This window comes from Spermophilus citellus (genome assembly GCF_964194105.1).
Source record: "Spermophilus citellus genome assembly, chromosome: 12".
Lineage (NCBI taxonomy): Eukaryota > Metazoa > Chordata > Mammalia > Rodentia > Sciuridae > Spermophilus > Spermophilus citellus.
This window is the reverse complement of record NC_138198.1, coordinates 92,898,228-92,916,822: the sequence shown is the minus strand read 5'-3', so window position 1 is coordinate 92,916,822 and position 18,595 is coordinate 92,898,228. Positions and strand designations below refer to the sequence as shown.

Below are 18,595 nucleotides of genomic sequence, written 5' to 3'. Positions count from 1 at the left end.
GCAGTGTGATATCATAAACTTACATGTATTACTCATATATATATAGCTGCCAATAATTACATTTATTTAATTCAGAGTGGAGAGCATATGCTATAGCTAAAAGAAAATAGGCTGGAAGCCAGATAAACATAGCTTTAAATTTCAAATCTAGCACTCATTTCCTATCTGTGCCACTTTTGGCAAATTATTTACTTTTTGCCTTTAGGAGAGGATAATGATATACATGATGTGGTGAAATGAGTGTGTTAATATGCATAAAGTGCTTGGCATATGGTGAACTTGCTGCTGATATTATTTCTCCTTCTCTATTTAATTACTACTCGAGTTCCAGGTAGAAGAACAAGTAGGACAATTAGCATAACTCTATCATAGAGATCATAGCTTTCTTGCCAGATGAAGTTTACAAGAATTTCAATTATTTTATTTACTTTTCCCAAAGTTTTAAGTCTTTTAAATTAATTCACAAGTTTTCAGATTTGGGAAGTTAACATTTTTAATTAAATTGTTTTTTTTTAAATTGTCAATTTAATTTTATGAAAAGCATCTCTTTAAAGAGTTTGCTCTCAACATAAAGGGAATATTCCTTCCCAGAAATACACTGTAAAAAAATTTTCAATTTCTTTAGTCATACTCCAAAAATTAATAGGGAAAATCTTTATTATATTCAGAACACTCAACCTTAAAACTTTAGTTCATATTATTTTTGTCTTGTTCACTTAATAAACACCTATTGGTTCAGCATCTTGATACTGCTAAATAGGATTTTTTTTAAGAGAGAGAGAGAGAAAGAGAGAGAGAGAGAGAATTTTTTAATATTTATCTTTTAGTTTATGGAGGACACAACATCTTTGTTTGTATGTGGTGCTGAGGATCAAACCCTGGCCGCATGCACGCAAGGCGAGCGCGCTACTGCTTGAGCCACAACCCCAGCCCTAAATAGGATGTTTTAATTTACGTTAGATTCTACTAGCTTGTTATATAAAATATACCAAAATTCTTATCAACTAATGATGAAACCAGTAAGCCAAATTTACAGCCACTGTGGTTGAAAAAATAGCACTAGACTAAAATTTAAGAGTTCTGAATAATCATTTAATCTCTTTTTGGCTTAGGTCACAGTTTTCTCACATATGAAATAAAGGAGCTATATTTCAGTTTTCAGCAGTGTCCCATGGAATTAAAGCAGTGATAATAGTATGCATGGGGCATTACTGTCCTCAGGGACAAAAGGAAAAGAGTCGTCAAAGTGAGCAAATTGGTCATCACAAGAAATGCTAAAATATGGGGAATTTGTCCAGGTCTTATCAAAACAGATTGGCTATTAAGCATAGCACAGAGATTGAAGATTTTTGTTCCATTATTATCTAGAGAGCTATAATAATGATAATCACTGTAATAAAAATGATCTGTTGTCATTTGCCTTCATATTTCTATGATTTTAAAATAGTAACTAAAGAAAGAAGACCATAAAAGTCATAATTAAATGTCAGCAGATTTTTTTTACTCCTCTGTAGTTTTGCAAAATAAGTGTGTGGCAACCTACCCAAATTATCAGTGGGCAGCTCCTTCCACCTTTAAGCTGCAGTGCAACAGGTGTGATAGACGTAAAAGATTCAGTTGCATTTGCTCTTGACTTGAATATGATGATGCTACATATCCTTTCTGATTATTTAATGTTTTTCTTCTGTAACTTTGTTGTAAACATAGATGATGATGATGGGAACATCAGTGTTGCCTGTCTATAATCCTACAGTCTGAGACAAGGTTTTATAGAGTTTTTTGGATCTTTCATTGTTGAATTACACTGTTATCTACAGACTTCTGTGATTGTTGCCAGGAAGACTTGGGTCTCCAACATATTTCCCTTTCTAACAAAGTGCCTCAAGCCTTACTATTAGAGTATATTTGGGTGTGAGCATTGTCCCATACATCTTTATATAAAATTCAGATATCCTTGGGCAAGAGAAAACAGAGAATAAATTAGGCTGCTAGAAATCGACACTTTATATCGTCACTTAAAACATTTCTTCTGTCTCTCACCTCTAGCTGAGTTAAGAGTGATTCAACACAGAAATGTGAGACATGGTATAGATAAATCTACTGACCTGCCAAGTATCAGAAGATCTGCTGATTTTTTAAAAATTCCTAGTGTGGCATCATGCTTTGGTATGTGTTTGATGGTTAGAAGTTGAGAATTGTACCATCAAATGAGGATGAGAAGTCTCTATGATCTATTTTGGAAATCTTCATTTAAAAAAATATTTTTAAAAAGATTACAGCATTTTATTTAGAAATAAAGAGAAAATATTAATTAAAAATCCACAAAATTAAATGCTTTTCAGAAAAAGCACTATTAGGCATGGTTAACTAACAGAATATAAAAATATTGTGTGTTTGAGTCTCTTCTTCTTTCCTTTTAGTATTTTGAATTCCTCCTTCTTCTGTCATAGATCCAAGTGCAAGGACAGCCTGTTTCTGAAGCACAGGGGTGAAGAAAATATTTTCTGAGGTTCAGAACTGTATGTCTGTAGGCCACCTGTAAGCTTCTTTGTTGGAATGTAAAAAGAAAATCAAAGAAAACTCATACAACAAATATAGGTCCCTGCCTTTTTATATAGAGGACATTATTTATTTCATTTCATTGTTAAAAACCTAAGTGCTGGAAGTAGACAACCACTGTGGGTACCTAACAGAGACAGGGACATACTTACAGAGAGCTATTCCAAAATCAAACATTTTTTTAATTTGGTAAAGATTCTTCATTATTGAACTAATTAATAATTGACACCATTATATAATAAATGAGTGATCTGAAATGCATTTTATAGCTAGTTTTTCTTGGATAGTTTCTCAATAAAATATTATTCAATTGTATATATTTTACAGGAAATTTTTTGAAGTTATAGTCAGTTTCTCCTTGCTGTGAACAAAAGACCTGACAAGAACACCTGAAAGGAAGGAAGGATTGTCTCATGGCTTTAGAGGTTTAGTTTATAGTTGATGGAGTCCATTTCTTTGGGCCTCAGTGAGGCAGAACATCCTGGCGGAAGAAAACAGCTCAGGACATGGCTGTCAGGAAGCAGAGAGAGGGCTTTGCTCACCAGGACTAAATATTAACCCCAAAGACATACCCCAGTGACCTCTCTCCTCCAGTCACACCTTACCTGCCTATAATGACCACCCAGTTAATTCATATCAGTTGATTAATCCACTGATTATGTTATAATTTATAATCTGATCTTTTCACCTTTGAACATTCTTTCATTGTCTCACATGAGAGTTTTTGAGGGAAACCATATATCCAACTTGTAACAGTTATTTTCTTTCTTTCCTTTTTAACGGCTAGAGTAGAATTTTTTAAAATTTTATCATTCCTCTCAGTGGTAGAACCTATTTCTCAAACGGCTTTCAAGTATAACTTAGTGAAAGTCCTGGTTCATAGTAGATACTCAATAAATAACTTGTTGAAAGAATGAACTGCTTTTGGGCTGGGAATGTGGCTCAGGAGGTAGCGCGCTCGCCTGGCATGCGTGCGGCCCGGGTTCGATCCTCAGCACCACATACCAACAAAGATGTTGTGTCCGCTGAGAACTAAAAAATAAGATATTAAAAATTCTCTCTCTCTCCTCTCTCACTCTCTCTTAAAAAAAAAAAAAAGAATGAACTGCTTTTGTCCCTGTGAAATCTTTGCCTTTTTGACTCCAACTAAATAATATAAATATGTTACCAAAGTAGTAATAGGAAATAAGTTCAGAGCTGTGGCCCATGACTGTAAACACTATACAATGCACAATTCAAATTTGCAACAAATAATGACCCTGGATTTATTCAAATTTGGAGGCTCTGTATGAAGTTAATTAATAAGTAAATAATACACACACACACACAGATATACATACATATATATACACACACACAAATATACATAATATATTTTAAGCACAGGAAAAATTATTTTTCCTGTTTGATTTTAAGGGAAATTTTGGTGCTTCATTAAATAATGGCATTACCTTTGAGCTAGGATATAAACACATTACTCACTTTATTACACATTCATTTATTTATGTCAGTTACACAGAGACGCACATGTGCATGCACACACATACACACACATGCACAGGTTTTATGTAGGTAATTTCTAAATGTTGAAAAGTTATTCAGTTTATACGTAGTACCAATAATGCTAAATTTCATTTTTATGTTACAACAGCATCACTCTCTGTGTATAACTAACAATATTATCTAAACTACTGATTTTTGTAAAATATCTCAGTTGGAAAAAGCTAAAAAAAAATCAGTGGCATGGTAACTAAAGTTATTAAATAGCAATCCTAAACAGAAGAATAGTGTGGTTCACTGCCACTTTTCATGATTGATTTGCTTTTCATATAGTTGGAGTTGACACAGGTAGTCAGGGCAATAATGCAAACCCTGTATATTCAAAAGCTGTCTTCTTATTAGTGGAGGCAATCAAAAGATGTAAGAGCTCATCCAAACCAGATTATCGTCAACTAATAGTCCATGCACTTTCATCAATAATTTCCTTATTAATGAATATTGTCCCAGCAAATATTTTCTGAAAAGGGAATTAACCTTTGGGTTAAAAAGGGAATTAACTCTTTATGTCAGCCTAGGAAATTGCTACTTCAGTGCACCCTAGTGGTGAAAGTTAGATAATGCAGCTTTAAAAGTACTCAACAATTAATACCAGGAGGTGATGATTCTCATTCACGTCTAGAGGCTTGTTTTCCTGGGTACTATGATGATATAATAAATAGTCTCCTGAATTTCCTAAATCATATGCATATGTGTGCACATAGGAATAGTAGTAGGAAGGGGACATAGGAATCGGAAACTAAAGTGAGGTTTTAGAAAGTGAATGATACCAGCTTTGATGTCACCTAGATCTATGTTTAAATCCTGATAGGACAATTTCTATGTGTTTCATTTTGGAATATTAATACCTTTTAGGGGGCTTGGGTTGTATATCAGTGGTAGAGCACTTGCCGAGCATGTGTGAGGCACTGGGCTTGATTCTCAGCAGCACATATAAATAAATAAAATAAAGGTCCATCAACAACTAAAAATAATTTTTAAAAATACTTTTTAGGGCCATTTTGAAGATCATAAATAACATGCAAAGGTTTTTAATTTAATAATTCCCTCATATCCTGTAGTTTATATTTAGCTTAGTAGAGAATTTTTAAATATATGGAGTTGTCTGTTGGGTAACAGACATTATAGATTGTTTTTTTTATAGAATTCAAATATATAATAAAAAAATCTACTTTTTTTTTAATGGGTCAACTGTGCTCCTCGGTGACCTGTAGACATCACATATTCATGTCTTCATTTGTGACTTTCTCAGAACCAAACATATTACTCACTGGCTTCATAAGCAGCAGTTTTAGTCATTTCACTATTAAAAGAAAAAGAAACTATTTTAGCGATTTTTATGCATTTATCTTTACTACTTCTCATCCTGCTTTTTGCCTTCAGTTTTCTGGGAATTTTTCATCATAGCCAGCATATCTCACATCTGTATTTGAGCATGGCTCTGCTCCTTAAGCCATAGTAATTGGAAAAGTTGACTGCTGAACAAAACTGAGATCTTGTTGTTGTTGCCACTTCTGAGAATTTAGAATTCTGAATTCTTCTCCCCTAAGCCCCATATCATGTAAATATGATATCCTTTTTCAGATATATCAATTAGTTGTATAATTATCACTATAGTCTAAATCAAGATCTCCCAAGAGGGCATCATAGGGTTTGGGAACAGACAGGTAGTATTGCTTTAGATACTGCAAGGCCACTTCATATCTCTAACCTTTGAGGATTAAATTCCAGCAATACAATCATCAACAATTGTGATAGCCAAAAAATATCTCTGGTCTCTATTTGCCGAATTTCACTACCAATGATAAGATATTTTCTTAAGGAAACTCTGGGGAAAGTTCTATATTTAGTATCTTCAAAAATATGCTTTCCTTATTGGTCAGTTTGTTGAGTAATTCAAGAATTCAGACAATGAATTCTGCATCCATGATGCCTTACCATCTCACAGACAGTCCCTTATGCAAGCTCCAGACTTTTGTAAGTATATGAGGACTATAAAACTTTAAACTCTAATTTACAGAGTTAAATCTTAATTTCTTCCTTTTCCCCCCATTCTACTAAATGGCTAATTTTGACCTGCTTTGAGTATCTGCAGCAATTATTTCTTAGCTATGTGCTCAAAAAAAAATATTGGCTCTCCACAGATTAGCAGTGTATAATAAAAGTAAACTAACAGGGACAGTTGCAACACGAGGCTTGAATGTGCCAATCAACACCGGATTAAGAGGGTGACCTGCTTGTCTTGTCCTTCTCCCCTAAGCCCCAACAGAAACATGAATGTATCATGGAAAACACACTCTTCTTGAAAAATTCAGAGAAATAGGTTTCTATATTTTATGGGCATAATTGTACATATTAATGTAGTTCTTCATGTTGCTAGTAATTCTATAAATATTTGCTTTGCTGAGTCATTTTATTTACATGTAATATTTAGGGATTCTTCCTATTTTACTATTAGGAAACATGTATGAAGGAAAATCTTTTCCAGTGCCCATCTGCTCATTTTTTTTCATCTAATATAAGAATTCTCTGTAATGACAATCTGTTCCTTAGAAGCCAAATAGTCTATCATGAGAAGTGACTCCAAAATAGAACCCACAGCTTTTGTGATACACCTCCAGTTAATATGACTCTTTTTTGGTATTGTAAAATAAATCTCAAAATTAAAGATGGTCATTGTTATAAAAAGGTTAAAGAAATCTCTTTCTTGAGAAGCAGTATGTCTAAATTTGAAGCATAATTAATGAAACAAAAATATATTTTCAGTAAAAGTGAATTATGATTTAAATTCTCTGCTCACAGTTTGATTTACTAACGTGTATTGATGTGGGTGGGACCAGACTCATCTGATGCTGCTCTACGATGCTGCTACCTCTGTGTTTCCTCTTCTAGGTTCTTTGCAGCATGCAGTGAATTTCTGTGCTTTTCCCCAAGCTGTGCCTTTGCCTTCTGTTCTGCACTTGTACCATTTCCCTGTCTCTGGAGGAGACTGCTTTCCTGCCCTTTCACCACATTCCCCTCTCATCTCTTTCACTCTACATTTGAACCATTTGCCTCAAATCTTCAAATTGCTTTGAGCTGTCTGAAAAAAAAAAAAAAAAAAAACTGACCTGAACTGTCTAAAAATATCGCTGTCTGCTTTCGACTTTCTTTGGATTTGCCAACTTTCATTTTAAATTTGACCACAGACCCACCATCTTCTCTGGGCACCACACAGAAATCTTTGGATAGATAGAACTCATTCTTCTACTTTAGACCTGTGGTTTTTTAGTTTCTATCTAGCCCATTAGTGAGATGTGAAGTCTGTTCAGTGGTCCATGATCTCTCATCGCTTAAAAAAAAATAAAATCAAGAAGAGACTAGAAATTAAAAATCAGTTTTACTTTATGAGTATAGGCATGGGCTAGTTTACAATGGAAATTGTATTCTTGTGCTATTGGTCTAAAAAGTTGGAAAACATTGCTTGAGACAGGCACTGAGATCTCAAATTGTCTGCACTGTTCAAAAATTACTACCGTTTTCCTAGCTCTCATTTCTTCTCTTGTCAAACTCTGAGATGTTCTTGACCTAACAGTTCCAAATTTAAAATTAACTTTAGACACAAACTTGTATTGTCCTTCATCGTAGATAAATATACTCATTAAGGTGACCAAATTTAACAAACACAATATAGGATGTCAGTTATAGTTGAATTTCAGAAAAAAAACAATGATTTTTTAGTATAACTTGAAACAAATATTATATGATTATTTGGAGTTTCAAATTTAATTGGGTGCCTTATGTTTTATCTAGGCATCTTAATTTGATGTAAAAATCAACTCTAGGTATTCCTGACTGTAATATGGATGAATGAGTAGAAAGATTGAACAAGGAAAACAATCTAGAGAAAAAGTAAGGGAAAGAAGAAATCAACAGCTGTATGAACTCAAAATAACATTCTGCAGTAATGCTCCTACCAGGGTAGGAGCAAAATAGGCTAGTGCTGTAGTATCAATAGAACCCAGTCAAAATGTGAGCATCTCCACCAGCGTAGGAGTGGCGAGTTTGGGGTTGATAGGCAAATCTAGCAGCACTCTGGTTTTGGTATTAGAAATATTAAAGCACAGGAATTCTGTTGGTCTTCAGCATACACTTAGAGCTATCAGATAGGCATTAACTCTTCCTGAAAAAGTTCTGAAGCAAGTTTTTGAGGAACATAGTGAATGCAAATTGGATGGGCAGGCCAGTATTTCTGGATTTTTTGTCTAATTAGTTATTGTTATTTATGAACTTTTCACCTAAGAATTTTTGAGTCCTGAGCAAAGTAGTTTTCAGAATTTCTTCTTCTAAACTAGTCTAATAATTACCAATATGTGATTACAATAATTTGATATATCCAGGCACATCAGTGCTTAGAAGCATATCCAGCAGTATTGAGGGATGATTGTAGAACCTATGCATTCGGATGTTGAATGAATAAATGTTTAGTTGAACAAGATTGTTCCTACACAACTTGGCAAATTAATTATTTCCTCTGTAGAAGTACTCTGCTCACCTTTTTGCATGCATGGAATTGTTAAAAACAACCCACAGAAGTAAAATCACAAGTCATTGGCTGGGTGTTTCAATTTTGTAACATGTCTAGAAAAATACCAAAGCCATGGCTGTGTATCCGTTATCATTTCAAATTCCACTCTGGGACAATGTTATGAGCTTTTGTTTGTTTAAACCCTAGATCCCTTTCTTTTTTCTTTCTTTTTTGTACTGAAGATTGACCCCAGGAGCACTTAACCACTGAGCTCCATCCTCAGCCCTTTTTTTATTTTTTAATTTAGAGACAGAATCTCGCTGAGTTGTGTAGGGCCTCCCTAAAATGCTGAGTCTGGCTTTGAATTTGCAATACTCCTGCCTCAGCCTCCCAAGCCTCTGGGAGGCCCTAAATACCTTTCTTGAAATGTTTGCAAAGATGCACAGTATGTACAACAGATAAAGGGAGCGGGACCCTTGAACTGGAGATGTTGCCTAAAGTATTTGTTTTACCATTTCAGATAGAGTTTTTTCTGGAACATGATGTACCGTGACTCATGAGTCAGCAAATATAGGTCCTTTAATAACATTTTGATTGATAGGCTTTTTTTGGTTCTATTTTTAATTTTATTCATTTTTAAAATATAAATTTTTTTATAACTGTGTTATCCTGTTACCAACGCTGTAGATGGTTTGTGTTTTCTTAAATGAAGATAAGCAAGTTTTACTGGGTGATTGTTTGTAATTTATTCTTTATCCATAAAGACTAGGAATTCACAGGAGAAAATTTCAGAAGTTTGATTCCCAAAGGCAAATTCTTCTGTAAGTGTAGTATGTGATATTTGACAAAAGCTATGATTTTCATGTTTTTATTCCAATGAAATAAAGGTATTATTTTTTATTATCTATGTTAATTTTAAAAACAAAGGTAGAGTGATGAAAAACAATTGATGTAATGATTTTATGTTCAATTTTTTGTTGTTGTTGTTGCTGTAAATCTCAGTATCTGAAAAGGAACACACTCTACCAAAGCATCAAGTGACTTTTTCAAATGAATGATACTCATTTCTTTAATGTATTTTTGGTACTGAATATTAAACCTAGGACACTTTATCATTGAGATAAATCCCAAGTCTTTTTTTTTTTTTTTTTTTGAGATAGGGTGTTGCTAAGTTGCTGATACTGGCCTCAAACTTGCTATCCTCCTACCGCAGCCTCCTGAGTCACTTAAATTGCAGGTGTGAACCACTGTGCCTGACTCAAAGGCATGCTCTTTAGAAACATTGATCTCGCTGCCCCCACCCCACTCCACATAGTGCACTGAGGTCAAAATGGTGTGATTTTGTTTGCTAAGTATTTTGGTTAGCTTAGTTTTGTTTGATTGCTTTATAAAGCAATTAATACTACTCATGTTTCACCAATGTAATGGAATGTCTTTATTTCAGCTCCTGAATTAGCTTCAAATATTAGGACAAGGTTGGCTTCTCTGCTGGCAAATTTCTCTTAACAATAAGAAATCTTGTTCCTTTAGAAATAGCTATTTACATTCCTGTCATACATTCCATGGAAAGTGGAAATCCTGTGTATTTAGTTTCTTGCTCATATTATAATAGACACTAAGACATCATTTTAGCCCTAGTTCTTCTGCCTGTTCTGGAACAGGACAGATGGCCTGTTAATTTCTTCCAGGTGGAGCTCTGAAATGTTACTGTTGGTCTGACAAGTTTCTTGTGGAACTTGTAACCTGAGAGAAGGCAGAGAGTGTTTGGCTGCCCCTCCTATTCAGAAGGATCACCTCAAACAGGATGGTGCCTTCTATACTTTTAAAGGTCTTCATACCAGGGAATGTTATAAACATTTTAGAATAATTATAATTAACTTATATTGTAAGGTTAATATCTTAACTCTTTAAGGATGAAACCATCTCTATTTTTTTTAAGATAATTATTACCAGGAGCTGTTATAAAGCCTAGAGATAGGTTCAAGGGATAGTCTCTGAAACCAAGCTATCAGATGTGAGTTCTGTTTTGCACTTGATTGGCAAAAATACACAAAGCCTCTTGAAGCTCAGTTTTCTCATCTGTCAAGCACGTACCATAATAGTGATGATGGTAATGTCTTCAGGCAGGGCTGTGTTGTGAGGATTAAATGATAAAAATCCATAAGCACTCAAATAATGGAATTCTTAACTACACATAAATTGTTCAGTATTTTCTTCTAAAATGAAAATGAAACACAGCCAAATCAAGAACTAGTGTCATATAGTTAATGAGAATCCTAATTTTGAAAATGGTTGATTCTCTTATCATTTTTGGAACTGGGGACTTGCATATTTATATACGAGGTGATTAAAGTTTGAGGGGCTTTCTATTGAAAATAGTCAGAAATAAAACAGTTGAAATTAGAGAAGAATGTTTGGGCTGGAGAAGGCAGGCATGAGACAAATTTCCCTGTTTTATAGTTTTTTCTCTATTCCAAATTTTTCTCTTAACTTGAAATGCTTTGTGTCTTGAGTGAAGGAGATAAACTTGCACAGTAACATTGTGAGAAATACAGTTTGAGAAAAAAAATATAGCTATAGCAATGCAACTATTTGTTTTTAAACGGTTTTGATAATTCAGTATTTTTTCAATTTTTTAAAAGTTTGTATCACTCAGTGTAGCCAGATCCAAGTTGTAATAGCAATTCTTATATTAAAAAAAGTAAATGCAAGAAAATTTTAGGTATTATAAATAATTGAATTTTCAAGATGAACTTTGCAAATTATCTTATCTATGATTTATCTATGGTTGATTATCTCTGGTGGATTTTTCTTCAGTTTCTTTGGGATACTTGACATTTTTACCCTAATTGTGCTGTTCTGAGGCAAATTTGAGTGGCACTTGAGATCTTCCAGGATTTGGCTTTATAATTTAGTGCTTTTTAAAATACTGTTTCTTTCAGAAAGACAGGATCTTGATTGTCGAAAAGAATGCTCATCTTCCTTTCAATTACAGTATTTGTCAGTGGACTTTTTAGAAGTATATTCCCAATGATTTGTTGCATTTACTTTTTGAGGACATTTCTTCACTTTTAAAAAAATATTCCAAGAACCTCAGCAGCACTGTATGAGTCAGTGCCAGATTTAAATTTAAAATGGATAGATTGTTAAATGTTTAGAGATATTTAACAATCTATCCATTTTACTTTAAGTATTATTTTCTTTGATGAGATAAATACCTTGTTGTAAAGTTAATATTTACAAAATTATTGAAACAGGAGTATTGATCTCTAACTTGATTCCAGATCATGGTTCTTAAAAAAAAAGTTTTGTATGGACAGAGGCAAAGCTTTCTCTGAAAATCAATGTAAGCTATCAAAGTGAAAATCAATGTGAAATAAATGAGATAGTGGCCTGAGTGCATTTCCAGGTGTGTCATTTTCTGTGGAAGGGATGGTTCGCTGCAGTAATATATATACGAGTTCTCTTTGAATGTGCCTTTAATTTTCACTTAAAATATTTTTCAAAGCTACAATGAAGAGACGCTCATTATGCAGAATTCAAAATTTACTGCTTCGACTTGGGGCTAAATTTTAAAATATATATGTGAAATTGGATAAAATTTTCATATTGCTAGCAGTAAGTTTAAAAAACAATGTTGGCAATTTTTAATAATAAGGAAAAGTCACTAAATATCTGTATACTGTGATGATTTTCTCTAAAAGAAATGAAAAAAAAAATACACATCCATCCAGATGTGGTGGATTTTTTTATTCTTCACGTGGCACTATTGGCTCCTATGAAGAGAGGTCTAATCAAGTTGGATAGATATTTCTTGAAATGATGCATGGTATGCAGTGCATGCTTTCACTGTGCTTCCTGCCATTATGGAATAATGCGTCTTATTTGGAAATACAACGATCTTTTCTGTTAAATCATGCGCTGTCGTCTTATATAGTAACACCTATATTTTGTGAATCATTTCAGATTTCAGAGAGCTATGCCTTCCTACCAAGAGAAGCGGTGACACGATTTCTAATGAGCTGCTCAGAGTGCCAGAAAAGAATGCATTTAAACCCAGATGGAACAGATCATAAAGGTAGCTGCAGTGTCAAATAGTGAGATTTAAAGTAATTTTATTCATAATGGCAATTTATATCTCACAATTTCATAAAAACGAGGGAGACTGAAACAGTTCAACAAGTCAGATCATCTCATTTATTCAAGTAGGAGGCAGTGAATTTTGAATATCCACTTAGAAAGTAATTCAGTGCCCATTCTTAGAAGACAATTTCGACTGTAGAAAATAACATTTTTCCCTATAGTAATGTTTTAATTTTCATTGATCATATTATTCCATGGTATTTTAGATATTTTCAGCAAGGAAATTTATTCTACCAATGTCCTTTTAAGTCTATCAATTCCTTATTTTGATAAATCATGACTAATATGGACTTCCTTCAACAAAATTTTACATAAAATTGTGATTTATTTTTTATTAGATTATCTATATCATTTTCTTAAATATGAATTTCTCTCACTAATTAAAATAATCTCAGAAATACATTACATTTAAGGTAGTTTTTCCCCAGGTGTAGGAAGATAAGTAACCTGGTCAAAAAATGAAAAGAAGAAGGAAAAAGAAAGAAAACAAATTTCCTTTGGCACTCAGAAGTAGACATAGGAAGTAATTATGTAACAAAACAAAAATTCAAATAATTGTGTTTTATCACTATAATAACTTTATTCATTATTACTCAGGATACTTAAAATCTCCCCTGTAGTGAAAAATAGTCTATTTATCCATATTCTTAATTTGTGTCAATACACCTTTGTGAAACCTTACCACTTATTGTTCTGGAATCTATCTACAATGCTACTAATGCTTTTAAACTCTGGGCATTTAGAAGCCTATTTTAATTTGGACAAATTGGATCATTCTGAAATTACAGGTAGAATGTACTATCACTTTCATTACCCATTAAAAATGTTTCTTTGCAGATAATGGAAAGCCTCCTACTTTGGTGACCAGCATGATTGACTACAACATGCCAATTACCATGGCCTATATGAAGCATATGAAATTGCAGCTGCTAAACTCACAGCAAGATGAGGTAAAATGAGACATCTATGTTTGTATCACTTACAAATTGGAATGACATTTGATAACCATGACTATGATATTAAGTATGATGGAATTTTGCAGGCAGTAATTTATATATTTTTTAATGAAAGAAATGTCATCAGGATTGCACAGATGGGAAAACTGGGCAGAGACCCCAAGTCCTAGATACAGAGTCCCTAGCTTAACACACCTACCTGAGGTGTTATGTGAGAATTTGTTCATTCCTATGAAAGATTTGCTTTTCTGACACGGTTGAGCTAGTCTTTATAAAGTGCTAGAAAGATCAGAGAAAAAATTTCAAAGTAGCCTTAATAAGTAAGCATCTTAGGAAATTTAAGCGCTAAGGCTATTTTGTCTGTCAATCAAAAAAGCCAATTTAATACGTATTTCAAGTATAATTATTTCTCCACTATTCATATCTTCTAAATATTTTAAGTTATTTTTATCTTAGCTATTATTTGATAGATCTTTTTTTCTCTGCATTTTCTAGAGAAATGTGTAATATTTCTTAATTGGAGGTATTTTGATGTTTCCAGTTGTTCTATTTAATTTATATAGTAAGAATCTAGAAATATACTGGCATGTATTAGACACAAAATGCATATTTCTGAGTATTCTATAGGATTTTATTCATTTACCATTTTGATTGAAGAATCTCAAAGACAGGATTAAGTTATATATGGACCCTTTTTATTTTCCAAAAGGTAGAAAAACAGTATACAACAGGGACTTAGTAAATTCTAACTAACTAGTTAATAGTCATTAATTAGTAGAGACATTTAGATTATCTATATTAGTTAGGAACAGATTCTCAGGCTGATAAATTCTCTCCTTGACATTTCTCTGACATGGGCAATATGTTTAAATATCTGCTTTTAAAATATAGTTTTCTTTGATAAAGTTCCATTAAATATTTTTAAATTACTTTGTTGAGACAAGTTTACACATAAAACTCAAATCAATCTTTTTTTTTTAATCTGCATTTGACCAAGTATAATTTCAAACTGGATTTGTAAAATTGTTTGACTTCAATAGATTTTATTTAGTCTATGCTCCCAAAGAATATTTCTACTAGTGAGGAGGCAGTATCAGATTACATATTACCAGATGGCTAACTACAAGTGATTGAATAAATAGCAATGAAATCATTAGGCTAAAGACATCAGTGACAATTAAGAAAACATTAGTGTATGTCCATTCTTGAAAATGAAAATATCATCCCCATGATTTATTACATAATTAGAAAAAAATGTAATGTCTCATAAACTAGTTAGAGTTGTCAAATTATTTGTAGGAAGATCATTTAGATGTTGATGTGTTTATTTCTAGGCTAAAGAGTAAGATCAACTTTGAGCCAACAACACAATCCACATTTGTTGAATCCTTCTGGCTTCTAAAAAATCATAAGCATTTTACAATGAGGAAATAGAGCCTTTTAAATTTATAACTGGCTTAGGGAAATAATTCTTATTCTTTCATTTTTATGACTCCTTATTCTTTCATTTTAAATTGCATTCATACTTTCTTAAAATATTCAGAAAAATCACCAGTTATATTACTAACAAAATTTTAGAAAATTATGATTATTAAGATGAGTAAGTAGTAAGGTAAGTCACACTAAAATGGAATTCAAATGAGAGATAGCTTGTGATAAATTATATTTAAATTTGAATAAGCCTTAAATCCAATAAATTCACTCAATAAATATTTATTGAGTACTTTCTGCATATCTGGTGCTCCTGGAGATAAGCAGTGAATAAATTTACAAAATCCTGCCTTTATGAAGCATGTCTTATGTGGGAAGAACAGACAATAAATAATAAAAATATGCATACACAAAGATATTAAATGTTATTAAGGGAAATAAGGAAAACCAAGAATGAAAATCCCTTTCGACTTAGGGGTTACAGAATGCAGCTTAGTGGTAGGGCGCTTGCCTAGCATGCATGAGGCCCTGGGTTCCATCAGCTGTACCTCAAAAATAAGTAAATGTCTGCATTGGGAAGGTCTCATTTGAGCAGAATTGAAGGAAATTAAGTGTGTGTGTATATCTGAGGGGCATAATTAAATATTCCAAAGTCAGATGCATGCTTGGAAGATGTAGGAACAGTAAGAAAGTTAACATGGTGGGAGCAGAATGAACAAGGAAGAGGATACTATTGGAAAATTTCAAAGAGATGGTTCAAATCCATGTCCTGTGGGGCTTTATATTTTAATAGCACTTGGGAATCACAGGGAGCCACTGAAGGGTTTTAAGAGGAGTCATGTGACTTGATCTATATTTTAACAGAATCAACAGGGGTGCTCCATCTGGAGCAGATTGAACAGAGGAAAAGTATACACAAAGATATCAGTAGAATGTTATTGTGGAAATTAATGTGAGTCTAGAGTAAACAAAACCCTTCCATCTTCTGTATGAGAATTTGGGCTTTGGGAAACTTTCTAGAATGATTCCCCCATAAACCTGATAAAATTGAAAAGACAATCATGTTCCTTGGCAATATTTCTAATGGCAAAAATGATCCCAGTTGGTAAACTGTATCATCGAACTAGAGACACTGGTAAAAATCTTTAGGTTTCCCTGAGTTAGATTATTCCTATAATTGACTTGTCCCTCACGGAATCCTAAAAGCAATAATGGTAGAGTTATAAGACATTTTTTTTCTGTTTTGGAGCATGGGGTTCTCAACCTTCCCAGTATGATTACTACTTTTTCACACCTGAGCTAGCACAGGAGCAGCTATTAAAAACATGGTAACCATGTGTTCTGCTGCATTTCAACTGCAAGGGCTCCCATGGAAGAAAAATGACGGCTTCTGATAAGTTCTACCTTTACTACAATCTTTTAGATGAATCTGGTGCCCAGAGTGGCCAGTGGTCGTTTTGTGTGTATCCATTTTAGTTGGATCTAACAAGAGGTTCTGACAAATGTCTTGAACATAGGAAAGAAGATGATGGAGGCTTAGATAGAGGGATGGTACTTAAGAAAGTGAAAGGAGGTCAGATTATGAATATGTTTTAAGATTTGCTGAAAGATTATCTGTGGAGTACGAAAGAAAGTCAACATCGAAGGATGACGTCAGAGTTTTTAATCTTACTGAGTAGAATTGCTATTAATTATAGGAAAGACTGTAGGTAGAATGAATTTGATACATGATATTAGAGATTCAATTGTGAGCTTTTTATTTGAAATTCAATTCGATCTAGACATTTATTAAATATTCAGGTGGGTTTGTTCAGACAGTTGGCCTGTGGATGTGACACCAGGCACCGTTGGCATGTAGTATATAGAGCCACACATTCAGAGGTCTTACTTAGGTAATGAGTATAAATTTAGGAACAAAGCCTTTGTCTTGGGAATTTTCAATGTGTGACATCTGAGAGATGAAGAGGAACCAACAGAGACTACTGAGAAAGAGCAGCCAATTTGTTGGCAGGTCAATCAGGAGAGTTTTTGAACTATAAGAAAACTGAAGAAAGTATTTTAAGGAATCTAGAGTAATCTATTATGTCAAATCAGCTGGTAAGTCAATTTAAAAGAAGACAAAAAATTGAATCTGGGTATAACCTAATGTTCTTCATAAGAGTAGTTATTATGGAATGGTAGGGGTAGAAGTCTGAATAGAGTGGGTGTAAGAGAGAACTGGAGGCAGGAAGGTCATTAGAAGAATTTTGTTATGGAGGAGAGCAGAAAAAGGGAGTATAACTGTAGGTGGAATGGGAACACGAAGAGGTTATTATATGTAATTTTCTGATACTAGACAAATAATAGCATATTTGCATGTGGACAAGAATTATGTAGCAAAAGGAAGCAATGATTCAAGGAAAGGAAGGAGTTTGATGGAGCAATTTTGTTAGTATTTGTAGAAATTTTTTTTTCTTTCAAAATTGTAAGAGTGGGCTTTAGAAAGGAGCACAGAGAGGAAGGATCAGATAGTGGATGACTTCTTATGTTTGTTCCTAATTCCTCAGTAAAAAATAAAGCAAGAGTGAGGATGTTTGAGAAAGTTTGGGAAGAAAGTCGAGGGTGGAAATTAGAAATTTAGACAATGGGAAGTAAATGGACCAGGCAAAATGGTCCTCTTTTGGGTTTCTTGGGCTTAGATTTCAAGCAAAATCCTTTGAATAGATATTAATATTTGTAGATAAACATCATGTTTATGGATATAGGAGTAAAGGGAAAAATTGGAATGCGTTATGTTTAGGGTCTTGTGAAAAGAGAAGGCGGCACACAAAGGGCATGAATAAAATGACAAAACCTTGAATTTTAGCCATGTTGAGATGACGAGCAAGGTCATGATAGAGGTGAAGAGGGAGATGAGAGATCAGTGACAGGTTTAGGATTAAGGGGTTGTAAATATAAGTAGGGTGGAAATTTAGGAGGAATAAATTTGGGATACTCGAAGGGGGAATATGGAAAATTTGAGATACTGGGCAGAAAACAGAATATTGAAATCAAAATTATTGAAGATTTGCATTCAGTTCATGAATTGGCTTGGGTATGATTATGTGGACTATCTGACTAAAACAAGATGGAGGATAAAATCTTTGGGGAAAATGCTCATGAGAGTGACAGGTCAGGATGTTTCCAGAGATATTAAAATCACCACAGATTAGACATGAGTTGCACTGGAATGAGTGACAGAGAACCGAAGAGTAAATAGGAACACTACTCTGGGGACAAGCAAATGATCACAACAAACAAAGGGCAATTTTCTTAAGTGTAAATTTTGTTTAATATTTTCACGGAATTTGCAGGGAACTGGATGGCACGAGAGCAGATTATGCTTAGTGAAGCTAGCCAATCCCTAAAAAACAAATACCAAATGTCTTCTTTGATATAATGAGAGCAACTAAGAACAGAACAG

The 18,595-nt window shown here is 33.5% G+C and overlaps 1 protein-coding gene across 7 annotated transcripts in view; it reads left to right on the top strand.

Annotated features, from left to right (window-relative positions):
• The window catches only part of NOL4 (nucleolar protein 4), a gene marked incomplete at both ends in the record, with an annotated part of 315,002 nt that overhangs the window by 76,324 nt on the left and 220,083 nt on the right, over window positions 1–18,595 (top strand). For 5 of the 7 annotated variants that reach the window (XM_081262673.1, XM_081262672.1, XM_081262669.1 and 2 more), the window contains 2 exons: window positions 12,590–12,701; window positions 13,604–13,716. In XM_081262673.1, coding sequence (XP_081118799.1) covers window positions 12,590–12,701; window positions 13,604–13,716 — 225 coding nt within the window. Of the gene's footprint in view, window positions 1–12,560; window positions 12,702–13,603; window positions 13,717–18,595 lie in introns of all 7 variants that reach the window. The other 2 variants (XM_081262671.1, XM_081262668.1) reach the window with 1 other exon arrangement.